Source organism: Pygocentrus nattereri, chromosome 23 (assembly GCF_015220715.1).
Source record: "Pygocentrus nattereri isolate fPygNat1 chromosome 23, fPygNat1.pri, whole genome shotgun sequence".
Lineage (NCBI taxonomy): Eukaryota > Metazoa > Chordata > Actinopteri > Characiformes > Serrasalmidae > Pygocentrus > Pygocentrus nattereri.
This window is the reverse complement of record NC_051233.1, coordinates 22397571-22410949: the sequence shown is the minus strand read 5'-3', so window position 1 is coordinate 22410949 and position 13379 is coordinate 22397571. Positions and strand designations below refer to the sequence as shown.

At 37.3% G+C, this 13379-nt stretch overlaps 1 protein-coding gene across 3 annotated transcripts in view; it reads left to right on the top strand.

Annotated features, from left to right (window-relative positions):
* Positions 1-13379, top strand: part of si:dkey-34e4.1 (carboxyl-terminal PDZ ligand of neuronal nitric oxide synthase protein) — a 68183-nt gene that overhangs the window by 28717 nt on the left and 26087 nt on the right. For all 3 annotated transcript variants that reach the window (XR_005129523.1, XR_005129524.1, XM_017698844.2), the window contains exons 3-7: positions 4842-4934; positions 5129-5187; positions 6724-6832; positions 7731-7884; positions 9540-9685. Coding sequence is in view for 1 of the 3 variants with exons in the window: in XM_017698844.2 (XP_017554333.1) it covers positions 4842-4934; positions 5129-5187; positions 6724-6832; positions 7731-7884; positions 9540-9685 (561 nt within the window). In the remaining 2 variants the exon portion in view is untranslated. The remainder of the gene's footprint in view (positions 1-4841; positions 4935-5128; positions 5188-6723; positions 6833-7730; positions 7885-9539; positions 9686-13379) is intronic.

Below are 13379 nucleotides of genomic sequence, written 5' to 3'. Positions count from 1 at the left end.
AATCCACAACTGGATACAGGTGGACTTGAGAACCGGTTAAAGATGCAAATTTGTAGCTATAAAACATACTTACAGAGCGAGTTCTTTGTTTTGTCCATTCAAAATTGGTACTTGTGGGCCCTTTTCACAAGATTTGTGATTACTTCTGGCTTAAGCATTAGCAGGGTAAAACTCATTTCCTCTCCATATAACTACTGCAGGAGCGATGACAAAACATTTTTGTAGTGAACTATAATACTCAGGCACTCAGCTGTAACAGACATATGTTAGTTTTCCTGCACTGTTTCCTGACTTTAACGTTTTCTGCTCACTCCAGTAACTGACCTATTTGGGTAAAGTCTTAACAAATTAGTATAATTAAGGTAATTGCATGAGGTATTCGATCCTCACATTAAGGACAAAATCCAGCGCATGAAATTATACAAAAATTAACACAAATGGCTAGTAAAACTGCCAAAAGTCTAAAATAATGAAGACAATTAAGTTGCCATTGAATTCTTATATACAAGCTTCTTGAACTTTCTGTCCCATCCTAAAGGGTGCAGCAGTTACATTTGGGTGCCTTGTATGTAGAACGAATAAGCTGGCAAATAAGAAGCCGTTATAATTTCACAGGAAAATCTGTGGCCATCCAATTTACCTCAATAAATGCATCCTTAAATAGGGGAACACCTTAAATGTTCATTAGGACATTTTTAATATACAGCTGACAAGCACTAGTGCAAAGCTATAATTAGCCACTGGAACTGCTAGGTATCTTGCAGACTGATCAAATGCAGCCTCCCAATCCACACACATCTATATTTCACTTACTACAATAATGAGTGCACTTCTAATAGGACTGCACTAGTTTTTAAATATTATTTAGGGTGCTAGTGTGCAGTTTGGGATGCAGGAGAAGTAAGGCAGTGACAAATCTTAGCCATGTAGATTTCTCCTTTCGTTTGTTATCACTACAACCACAAATTTTGTGTTTTACTGCCATTGCTGGAAGTTGCATACAAAAATGGTGGCAGCACGATTATTTCGTTGGAGTACTAAGAATTCGATTCATTACCTTTTTGGCCTGTTGGACTAGCAAGACCTCTGTTTTTAACACTTAAGTTACCCCTATCTTGTTTCTCATTCTGAAGTACTGAAGCATACTCTGCAGTCTTATTACATGATGCTCCTGTACAGGCTTGAATTAAAAAGTGAAACTAGTGTTCTCAGTTCGGAATGTTCTGGGCAAAATATTACTTGTCCAAGCACGGGTAAAAAAAGTTTTTTAGAAGTAGGTTTCCAACAAGCTCCACTGTTACAGAGCTTAAGGGGGTATTTCCTCTGCAGTGCTTTTTATTGTGGTTCAAGGGTATTTATGATGTTCTTCATAAGAAAATGCATCAGGCCATTGTCATCAATGTTGGTTTAGCTGTTTCATTATAAAATAGGCATTGTATGAAAAATTGACTACTCAGTTCAACAAAATGGATGTGGATATTAAGTAACATGAAGTTGATATCAACATGCATTATTTGTTTTAAGGCTGGTTTTTGGTCTTGGTTATGCCACAGCCATGCTGTGGCCCTACTCAGCATAAAGTGATGTTGATACTGCTGAATTCTGAAAAACGCACTGAAAACACCTGTCCAGCATTTGCTAGTTGGACATGTGCTCAGAAGGTTCACAGATCATAAATTTAAAAATGTCAATTTTATCCCAATTATGATTTCATTACTGTCACTTTTTTGGTTAATTTTTGTGAGCCTACACAAAAAGGTTTTTCAATTTGCAATTTTTTTCAAATAAAGCAGTGTTGTCAAATGCAGTTTTTTTTTTTTTCAAATTTTGCTTCCTAGCAGTTCTTTTTTTAAAGTTTTCAAAGTGGCCAGATATTTTTGAAATAAGCATCTGACCCAGTTCTGGATTCTAACAATCTCCTACTTTACTGCAATAAGTTGCTCAGATAGGGCTGCCGGCATCCCTGCAGGCTCCAAGACAGTCAGTGTGCCCTTGAGCAAGACACTAAATCCAATATATCCCAGGGGTGCAACCGCTGTCAAACCATTCCCTGCCCTCAGGCCAGACCCATAAATACCTTTTCAGTCTTATCTACTTGACAAAATAAAAGATCTCCTAAAAGTTCTGTTCCTGTGTTAATGATGTTAATAATAACAAAGTCCAAATCATAACATTTACAAAAAATGTATCTGACATTTTTTTCTTTTCTTTTTTTTAAAGAATACATTTCTGAATTTCGGATTTGTCCAGTCTTGTTACTAGCACCAAATCAAGCTAAGAAGAATACAACATGCATGCAGGTGTTTACAAGTGTAGAATGAGGGTGAAATGGTTTTGGCATATGCAGAGGAAGGTCGACATGGAGAAGGATACATCCAAGTCCCACAATGCATGTTTTAAAGCTGAATTCAGTGATTGGAATGGGTGTCCGAATACTTATGGACATGCAGTTTACATTCAATTAACAATATTGCTGTGTAAAAAATAACTTCTGCTTCATTTCGGGTTCTTGAACTACTGAGCATCGTGGAACTTTGGCACTGGTTAGTGGATCATTCCTGTTTACTGATTTGTTATTAAGAATTTTGCTTGTTTGTTTGCTGGTCTGTTATTTTTCAGATTCTCAGCATTAAATAAAGTGCAGTAACATAAGTTGCATCTCAAAATTCAGAGAGGAAGTTCATTCTTTTGGGTTGTTTCCATTTTTGAGGGGGAAAAACGTTATTGTCACTTAATGCTTCTGGATGTTTTAATATCATTTCTATTTTTGGTAGTTGAAGCTTTTAAGGGACCAAAATGAAGGGCGAAAAGGGAAAAGCAGGTAAGGTAAATGAGAGTGTAAGTCAGAGAGAAAGGAAAGGATAGTTTTAAAAGTTGTATGGATCAGTGGGGCAGGAAGAGCAGCCTTAGCGATAAGTTACGTTCAAGTTTTAATGTTGAGCATTGACACAAAATAAAGCTGACAGAGCAGTTTTAAGCTTCTGCATCCTTCTGCCCAGACACGAAGCATTTCATGAGACGCAGAAACTGTACATTGACTTATTACCACACACATGCATGCACACCCACTCTCTCATATACTACAACAAGTTCAAGGGTTTGTCATCTATTGCATGCGGGCTGTTCAGCTGTCATATCCTGTTCCTGCAGCCTGCCTCGTACACTCTTTAATATCCCCCTCCTCGCTCCCTTGTTCTCTTCCAGCTTATAAAAGATAGAAAGATCATCATTGTATGTCTGTGACGGAGAAAGCCTGGCTCAGTTCACGTGAGGACCTGACTTCAATAATGAATACCTTTAGTCTTCCAGCAGAAAATGATTCTTATCCAGAAAGTGATTCAGTGATTGCTCAGAGGACCTTATGTTCTGACACACAGGGTCAAAATGAAAGTCATTCAGACGAGGAGTCAGTTAGAGATGAACAAGCCGCCAAATAATTTGAGCCCAAGTTGTGAGGACATTGGGTTTCGAGACATGAGTCTAATTTAAGTTCCTTTTCTTATATACAGAAACCATTTGTGTCCTTTCTGTCATTTATCTCAGTAAGTTTTATTGAATCACTGGCACCATGAATGGATTAGTATTTCATAGATTATCCAGATTTTTTTTCCAAAACACTCAAGTTTTGTATTAAGTTATCAAAACAGATAAGGATATAATTCAATGGGAGCTTTTTACACAGCATTCATATTTTTATGGCTACAAAAACTGCATACTCTGTCCTGAGAGAGGGTTAGAGAAAGAGAGAGATGAAGGTCAAAATGAAAGTAGAGAGCTGGCTTCTGCCCAGACATAAGCACTAAAGCTATTTTACTGTTACCCCTTCTATATCACCTATTAACAAGAGACAAGAGGTTAAGATATATGCTCATAAAATAATTAATCCCCCCCCCGTTATTCCATTAGATTGCATAGACTCAGTTACAACATGTCTCAGACAATATCTAAAACAATATCTGAAGAGCAAAATTGGGTTGTGTCCATTCCTGATTGGAATTGCAAACGACACAATGCTTAGAGGTCCCAAGATGCTTAGCAGATGACATTGATCTGCTGAGATACTTGGAATAAATCCAAAGCCTCTGTTGCATTTTTTGTTCCTATGCTTATGGTTAGAGCAGAGATCTTCAAATCCAGACCTTGAACCAGTTTCCAGTCCCGGATTTTATATTCAGCAGTAGTTAAAGTTACGATGTGTAAGTTTGGCAGATTTGGTGACCTCTCTGCTGGAAGTGTGTAACTGCAGGCAACGTGCAGAAGAACATTTTTTAATGTTGGTTGAGCTTCGGACCCCTTCCCGGATTAATCTCATGATTAAGTGTATTGAAAGAGTATTCAAAGAGAACTCCAAACTTTGTGAAGGATGTGTCTTCCAAAGAGGTTGAATTATCTACTGGTGTCATGTCTTTGTCGGTGTAATGTTGATTTTGCCTTTGAGACCTAGATACTGAGCCAGACCTTCTTTTTGAGTGTGTATGTTAAAATGTTAAGTAAAAACATATCACGGTCCAAAGAATTCCAGCAAAATCCAGTCAGACATCTCTGACTTCTAAATTATTTCTGGCTTTACAAGGTGACTCAAAGCAGCACATGCACGCCACATTTAATTTTTTCTCCTGACTCAGTACTGCTACTTATTTCAGTTTTAAGAAAAAATCTTACTTAGGGCAGATTTACATGAACTGTCTGTATGTTACTGATTGGCCACCTAGTGTCATGCCTATCAGGAACTTCAAAAGCCAGGTAGGGAAACTGGATTTAAGGTCAGATTTGAAGATCTCTGGGTTAGAATGTTGTTCTTGCACATTTAACCAGTATGCAATTTGTTTTCTGTATTGCAGTATGAGTTCAAAGCAAAGAACATTAAGAAGAAGAAAGTGAGCATGGTGGTCTCAGTGGATGGAGTAAAAGTAGTACTGCGAAAGAAACAGAAGGTGAGCTGTGTGTACCTTCTACTTTGTCCTCTTTGTAACTCTTTTATTAAAGTAATACACCCTGTTGAACATGTGTTATCATTATGCAAACTAGGTTAAAATAACTGGCTGCTATTAGCTTTGATTTATTGCCGAGCTCAAAAATAATCAGTTGATGTTTTAAAGGGAAACAGTTGGCACTTCTTGTTTTACAGAGAAAAGAATGGACATGGGATGAAAGTAAAATGCTGGTGATGCATGATCCCATATACAGGTGAGTCTGCAGTCTTGATTTAAGCTACTGTTTAATTTTCCAGCTGTTCCAGTTTTGTCCAGTTCACCTATTCACTCTCAGAGTGATCAGTTGAGATCACTGTCGTCCAACAAATTTGACAAAATTATTTTTTTTCGCATTTTGCAAAACTGTAGCTTAATTTCTTTTCTCTTGGTTTTTGTGCTAAAGATTGTTTAACTTAATTATGGAGGTGAGATATACTGCCATAAAATCAAAGAATGAATAAATGGCAGTAAAGGGCATCTGTTTATAGTGCTGCACTGGACTATAAAATCTAGTGGGCTACACAAAATGTGGTAATTTGCTGCTTGTTGTAATCTTGATAAAATTGACTAAAAAAAGAAAAGATAGAACACAAAGCAACATTTTTTAGCTTGCTAGGGAGAGAATTTCACTATGGCGTAGTCTGCCAAGTGATTATGTGCTGCTTGAAATACTGTAGATCAATACAGCTGCTATGCTTTCTGAGGTATCTGCGTTCTGTAAAGCCTTGTGGAATCCAAGCTTCAAAGTGCTGGACTGTTTGTTCTGTGTTTTTATGCTGTTCTCCTTTTTTATCTGTATAGATCATTAAATAGGAATTTCACAATTTTTTTCAATATTCTTGCATAATTCAATGGTTGAGATGAAAACAGACATTTAGAAATGGTTCATTGCTTAGAAACTTACAGCGTTCTGTACAGTGTTGCTGAAACGAACCAGAGGTTCCAGTGTGTACAACACAGATATAGTCATTTTATTAACTATAAACTTGGGGACCATTTTACCTTACAACACCCTGCGTTTGAATTTTAAAAATATGCTTTAGACCAAGAACTTCTCATTACAGTGTCCCAGTCAGTGTATTCATAACCAATTCATGTAATAACTTTCTGTGAGGGCACTTTTAGAGGTAATAAACTTCATCACCACTGTGAATAATTCTGATCCAGCAAGTGTCTTTAGATCGGAGCATTTCACATCAAACCACTTTGAATGACTGACATATGACAATGACATATGACATTTTAACCATTTAACTGTTTTTTAACTGTTTTTACATCTGGGATTGTTCTTTAAGTGGGGGGAATTATTTAATCATTCTGTCTAAATTGTATTTTTAAAATGTATTTAATAAAAGAGACTTCACTGCTTTGATGAAATATGTATAGGATGAATGAGCCATAGTAAGAAGTGGGCAAAACTGTAATATTGTGACACTTTAAGGTAGCTTCAAGACACACAGTATGTATAAGGGTATTGTGTATTTCTAATTTGACAATTTGGAATGAAAAATAATCAGTATGATGATTTCAGTGTGACAAGTGGAACGAGAGAGGAAAACAGTTGACAAAAAACCATGGCATTCCTACCTGGTGTGCTCACTTTGCAGTTTTAATTGCATTGGTGGAAATCTGGTTTTATAAGGAGCCAGATTGCTACAAATACTGACAATGCAGGGTGTCCAGGAAAGCGATTTATTGTGTATTTATTATGTATATCACCCACTCATATCTCTCTCTGTGTTGGTCTCAGGATTTTCTATGTATCCCATGACTCTCAGGATCTTAAGATTTTCAGCTACATTGCCAGAGACGGATCCAGCAACACTTTCAGATGCAACGTCTTCAAGTCCAAAAAGAAGGTAAATTGACTTCTGAACTTCAAAGAGTTGAGGTGGTCCCTGTTTTTTTTTTTTTTTTCATTCTTTTTCATTCTTTGCCTCCTTGTCTCAAGCTTGATCATATCACCTTTTAACTTGATAATCTCTTTGATCATACGAAAGATTACGATGACTTGTGAAGGGGGCTTGACTATGTCCTGTTCTTTTAATTTCTCTGTGGTTCATCTCTACCTCTCTTTCTTCTCTTTTTGTCCCCTCATTCATTTATTAGTTTATGTCAGAGCTGCATGATATTGACATAAAATGCCATGTTTCATAAAGCTGTCGGAAACACAGTGATGTTATAAGAGCTAATGTTTTTTTTTCTTATTTAAAAAATTTTTTTTTTATTTAGGCACTCAAAAACAAATACGGGTGTCTTATTTTGAAGGAATCGTAAGGTAGCATACTTCAGCAGCCCAGCTGGCTAACAGAAAAACAGTATTGTCTGAGCTAGATAAAAATATGTTTTATCGTGCAGCCCTAGTTTCTATTATTAGGACAGTGTTAACATGTTTTTAAATTAGAAACAATAATGAACATTACCACAAAACTTGGAGAAGGATATTGGAGGGCAACACATTGTTATTTATTAATTATCATATCATTGTTGCAATATTGGTACCATGGAAGCCTGCACTATCCAAAGGAGCCTTTAGATTTTTGTTTGTGTGTGTGTGTGTGTGTGTGTGTGTGTGTGTGTGTGTGTGTGTGTGTGTGTGTGTGTGTGTGTGTGTGGTTCTGATGTTCACTAATATGTTGTAATTCGTGATGACGCCTGTGTTTTTCCAATGTTGTAGTCAATACTATTGTAATCTGATCAATTCAGCCCTAGTATATGGACATTTATTGTTATGTGTTAAATTTGTAAATGTCTCAGAGCCAGGCTATGCGTATAGTGAGGACGGTGGGACAGGCCTTTGAAGTGTGCCATAAGCTGAGTCTGCAGCATGCTGAACAGAGTGGGGATGGACAGCTGGACAGCCCTGCAGATGGAGAGAGCGATAAGTCTGCAGAGGAACCCACTAATGAAGGTGACATAGGAACATGCTTTTACCTCAACAGTTGCTCTGCTCTGTCCTACTTCAATACACACTAGTTTTTTTAGCTTAAGCAGTTAGGGTTGTCAGGTGACAAGAGATCTACAATCGCTAATAACAAATTAAATCAAGCAGGAAAAGACACATTTGTGCAAATGAATTGGGAATAAATTCCCACTCTAGCAATGTGTTTTTTTTTTTTTTTGTTTTTAAGCACAATATGCCTTTTATTTTATATAAATAAAAACTAGGGCCAGCAAAAGTTACTCAATTACTTTATCAAATTGGCAAATTACATAATACTGCATATTTTAAAATCTCAAATTTCTGTTTTTTATGTTTATATGCTTTTTTGTCTTTTATGTATTTTTTATTTTTATTTTCTAAAGTAGTAAGTGAGTTGAGTATGTGAACACTAAGGCATTCAGAGTGGTTTGATGTGGATTTGCTGTTGTAGAGAAGTTAAACAACTCAATTTTTTCCCCTTTGGTGCTTATAAGAACCAGGGGTCATGAGGTCTACAGCACAAAGATATCCATTTTGTTTACTATTGAAAACGGCTTGACTGTGTTTGACGTTTTTCTATGGGTTTTAGCTTCGGAACAAAAAGTTTTAGTTCACTGATGTTTAAAACGTATGTACTTGGAAACACTCCATTGTGTGCTGGTTATTTTAGGTGACATGGCTAATGATTATTATGTGTGATTATTATATTACAGATCACACATTACCCAGTCCAGTCACATATCACTACAGGATGCACTCGACAGCACAGAATCTACTTAATTTATTTTTGCTTTATCATTACAGCTGCCATGTAAGATCACTTTGTTGTTCGTTTATTGTTAGACATGACACAACTACCCAATTAGAAGACGGGGGACTTGTGTTGTTTTTTTCTTTGTTTGTTTTTTTGTTTTTAATGAAATATTAAATGGAACATCATTGCTACACAAATCTGCAGGTTTTTTGTTCCAAACTAATTGATTAATCAAAGTTAATAGTATACATACCTATGTGTTCATCCATGTATAGTCACCTGTAACAACGAATTGTAGTGTTTTTGTTTGTTTAGAATGAGCCCTTTATATCCACATATCTTCCATCAGAGGCTGCCCTGTTGTGCCGCCATGTTTTTACAGTAGCCTAAAATGGACAAACCACTGGCTCTAGAAAGCAGCAACTTGAATTTGGTGGTGCTGTAGTACTGGTTTGGAAGATGTAGAAAGAAGAAGAATCAGTGGATCTCAAACTTACAAAAAAAATGTTGACAAATGGCAGGTGATACTACATGCTTGGAAAAGGAGGGGTGAGGGAGGGATGTTCACCCATACATGCCACTAAATCCTAAATACTGCACCTTTAAAAAAATGTCTGTTTTATATCACCACCACTGTGAACAACTCAGACTCAGAAAGTTTCTCTGGAGCACAGCATTCACATCAGACAACTCTGAATGACTTGACTTACATTTTAACCACTTAATTTGGCAGATTTTGAAAAATTGGTGGAATTCTTCAAGTCCATTTTTATTTTATTTATTTATTTATTTATTTTTGAATGAATAACTGGCAAATGACTTGATTACTAATGTAATTGATGGCAACAGCCATAGATCAAATCCACCTCTTTATTGATGTTTCTCACAGGCCGTCAGCTGACTGGAGCTGAACGGGATGAAGTCAAAGATGTGGGGGCAGAGTCGCAGTCTGCCAGTGTGTGTGAGCGAGCTATGAACGAAATCCTTCAGAGCCTATCAGATCTCAACATGGTCAAACCAGGACAAACCCTCCAGGTGGGAATGTCTGTTTATGACAAGGTTATATATAGTTTAATTTAAGTTGAATTTGTGTGTTTGACAGAGTATAAGAGGCACATGGTGACAATCTTTTACATTATTTAGCCAAACAGATGGCTTTCTAAAATCTCGTGTCAGCAGTGAAAGTGAAGACATTTAAAACGGAAGCCTTCTCCCTCTTTCCCTTCCACTTTTCATCATCCTGCATGTAACCTCAGTGTGTGCCTTAAGTTGTTCTTTGATGGTGTTGTCTTGCCTTAGGCCCGTAAACATGCGTTTCTTTTGCCCTAAAGTGTTAGAGAGACTTTATGAACTGCATATATAACTTCAACTGCTTAACCACAACTGAAGCACAAGCAAATCATATGGCTCCAATGAGACGGAGACAGCTAAGCTGCTTGGCAGAGCTGGGCTTTTACACGGAAGTGAAAAATAAAAGCCATGGAACTCTAATGAGTCTTTGCCATCAAAACCATGCAGGCACTTGCAAGCTAATAGAGTGAGCTGTCTTAGTTGTTTAAAGCTTTCTTTTGTGGTCTTATTGTTAACAGCAAGGTTGGCAACAGCTGCCAACTTGTGAGTCCTAAACCTAAACCCAACAGAGCAGTAAGCTGTGCCATAGCATTTTCAGTAAATCTGTAAAAGCTGCCCTGAATCAACAACCCCAGGCTGGCTCTGATGCCCTGTTTTCTCATCAGTGCTATTCATGTGGCTGTAGACTAAAGAAATTAGTAGAAGCAATCTCAGCCCAGCCAGCTAGGTCCACAAGATGTAGCTGGAGCGATACACTTGCCACAGTTTTCAGTTCAGAATCAATTCCGAGAGCCATCCATCACATGCAACATCCCTGGCAGAAAATCAAATTGGTGTCCTGCGTCCGACATTTGAAAAACAGCAGGTTCCACAATCCAGAGAGGAGTGATGAATAGGTGTTAGTGTTTTCAGTTGGTAACACAACTGTTCATCAATTTGTGCAGAAGGAGAAATAGTGAATTCTACCTTTTCTACATTTAATAATCTAATTAAACAAAGCTGTCTTTAAATTCTGTCATTGTGTCAGAAAAGCAAAATGTAAGACCAAACCATTCATGGATTTTTTTTTTTCATGAACTGCCATTTTGAGCAAGCAAATTCATAGATTTTAGCCACCTCTTGTTGTTTCTCTGGTTGCGCAAATGTTTCTGTAATCTAAAATAAGCTGCTAATGATTTTATTTTTTTTCATGACATTTCCCCAATTTTCTAACCAATGTCCAGTTTTACCCAGTAACTAGGTCTCCCCCTGTCACATGATGCAGGCAACGCTTGGAGGATGAAGTCTAACGCATGCTTCCTCATGCCACGTGATGCACCACTGCATCTTTTTGAATTGCCACTTATGCAAAGCTATTGGACAGTGGAATGTGCTTCTAGGAGAGCATTAACTGACATTTCTCTGACATTAGCTAACAGTCGCCTGTGTTGGCTATTGTGCTGAGTGATAGGGAAGAGGGAGGGCCCTCCTACCCACCTGCAGGGAATGAGGCCAATTGTGCTCGTTGACTCCCAGCCTTGGATGACTGTAGGACATACTAGGCTTGAAACCAAAACCGTTTTTTAAAATGTGTGCTTTTAAATGTTGGTTCTTTCAACAGGACAGAACCAAGCTGACAAAATTAAAATGAAGAGTTAATATATAAAGTTTATAAATTAATATAGTATGTACAGGAAGTGATTATGAAATTCAACATCCTTCGCAACACAGAATGATTGGTCATTCAATCCAATGAATGTATTTATTTTTAGTCATTTGAAAGTGTTTTTTCCCCCCATTTTAAAGACTGTAGTTACACGTCGTTTGCATGCTAGCACGAACTTTTCTTTCTGCTAATGTTTCATTGTATTCTGATCACAAATTGTTTCTCTAAAGAAAATATCCTGTTTTGACAGCCTGTTTTCATACACCTACACTTATGATCTACAGCTTATTTTTTGCTACCCTTTTGCATCGACTTCTCTTAATTTCTCTGTTCCTAATTTTTACTAACATTCAAACTCATTTTGAAAAGCATTAGATCAGTAAATTTTCACACTTCATTGTTGGCCTGTGTAACTATGTATTGGTTAAGATTAGAGTTTAGGCTTTTGTGCCTTTTTTTTACCATTTTCTGCTGTAAATTTTCTGCTCATGAAATTTTGATGCATTTCTAGAATGTATATTTGCCCTTTGCATCAAAACTGCTTGATCATGTTTTTTAACAAGCTAAAAACTACCTCTCTAAATATAAACATTGGCATTTACACCACTAGGGGGCTACCAAATATGTCTCTACCAGCAGATAACTAGAGAGAGAACTGGGCTTTGTCATCCTTGTTTCCTTTTTTTTTTTCCTTGCACTGGAGGTAGAGGGGCCTTTGTAGCTTTTTGTTCTCCTGTTGAAGTGAGGAGATGAAAGCAGCATGAAACAAAGGAGCTGAATGTTGCGTAGCTTTGTAGGGAGTCCACCTAATCCTGAAACCCGGAATGTTTCGTGTGCTTTTGGAAGTGAGCCATGCTGTAGTGGTCTGTGACACTCCGCTCCAGAAAGATAAGGAGAGCGCAAGAGAGAGAGAGAGAGCGCGACGGGTGGATGGGATTTTGGTAATTGCCATCCGGATTTTCTCCCAATTTTGCCAAAAAAGACTTAGGGCTGGATGAGTGGAAAGATAAACAAAAGGACAAACGGAGGCTGGGTGAGAAAACCTCTGGGTGAGAAACTGATTCATGATTCTTGAGAAAATATCAGGATGAGAAGAATCCTCTTTTGACAGCCTAAATTTGTACACCTGCACTTATGATCTCTATTTCTTAGTAAGTTAAAAAATACATATTTTCTCAGTTGCTTTAGAGCAGTGATTTGCTACATTGGTCTTTAAGTACCTCAGATCTGATTTGAATGGTTTCCTTTCTCTAATGCACCCACTTCAACTCAGGAAGGGCTTGTTAATGAACCGATTAGGTGCATCAGGTGTGCTAGAGAATTAAACACTAAGGTATACAGGGCGGTAGACAAGGGTTGTTAACTGCTTTTCAAAGAGGGCTGGTGTAGTGTAATTATTTGGCTCCCTCTAGTGGACACATTTAGCCATTGCAAATGAAAGAGGCCTTACATGTGACATTACCTTTGCTGTTATTTGCTGCATTTGGTGCAGATGTCCTACTTTATAAACAACCGTGTGAACAGTGTTTTCATATTTAGCATTGATGAGGGTTTTGTAAAAGAAGTAGAGAGTATGGTGGAATACGCTACGCATAGACCCAGAAAATATCCCTGATAGATTTGGCGATTCACAGGGTAGGTGGCTGACATAAATGTGTATTTAGCGATGCATGTGAGATTATTAAGCATTAGGCAGTCACATTTAACTGCAAATGTCAGGAGAATTTTAGAGGAGATGTGGAAGTGATGTTTTAGGGTAAAGGGGATCTGAATGAAGCTTTTAGGAATAAATTTAAAAGGCTTTTTGGTAACTTGATAAATGTGAGTTTATCTTGCGTAGTTCACATTGAGTTAAGGAAAGAAAGTTGGAAAGAAATATTTTATGATTGACTATATCGAAATTTATCTAAATCGCCTTTCATAAGTTAAAAACAGCAGTGTGGCATTTCAGTCATGAGACTTTATACAGAATAAATAAAATAAACAATTAACAGGAACTTAATTGTCACCTTC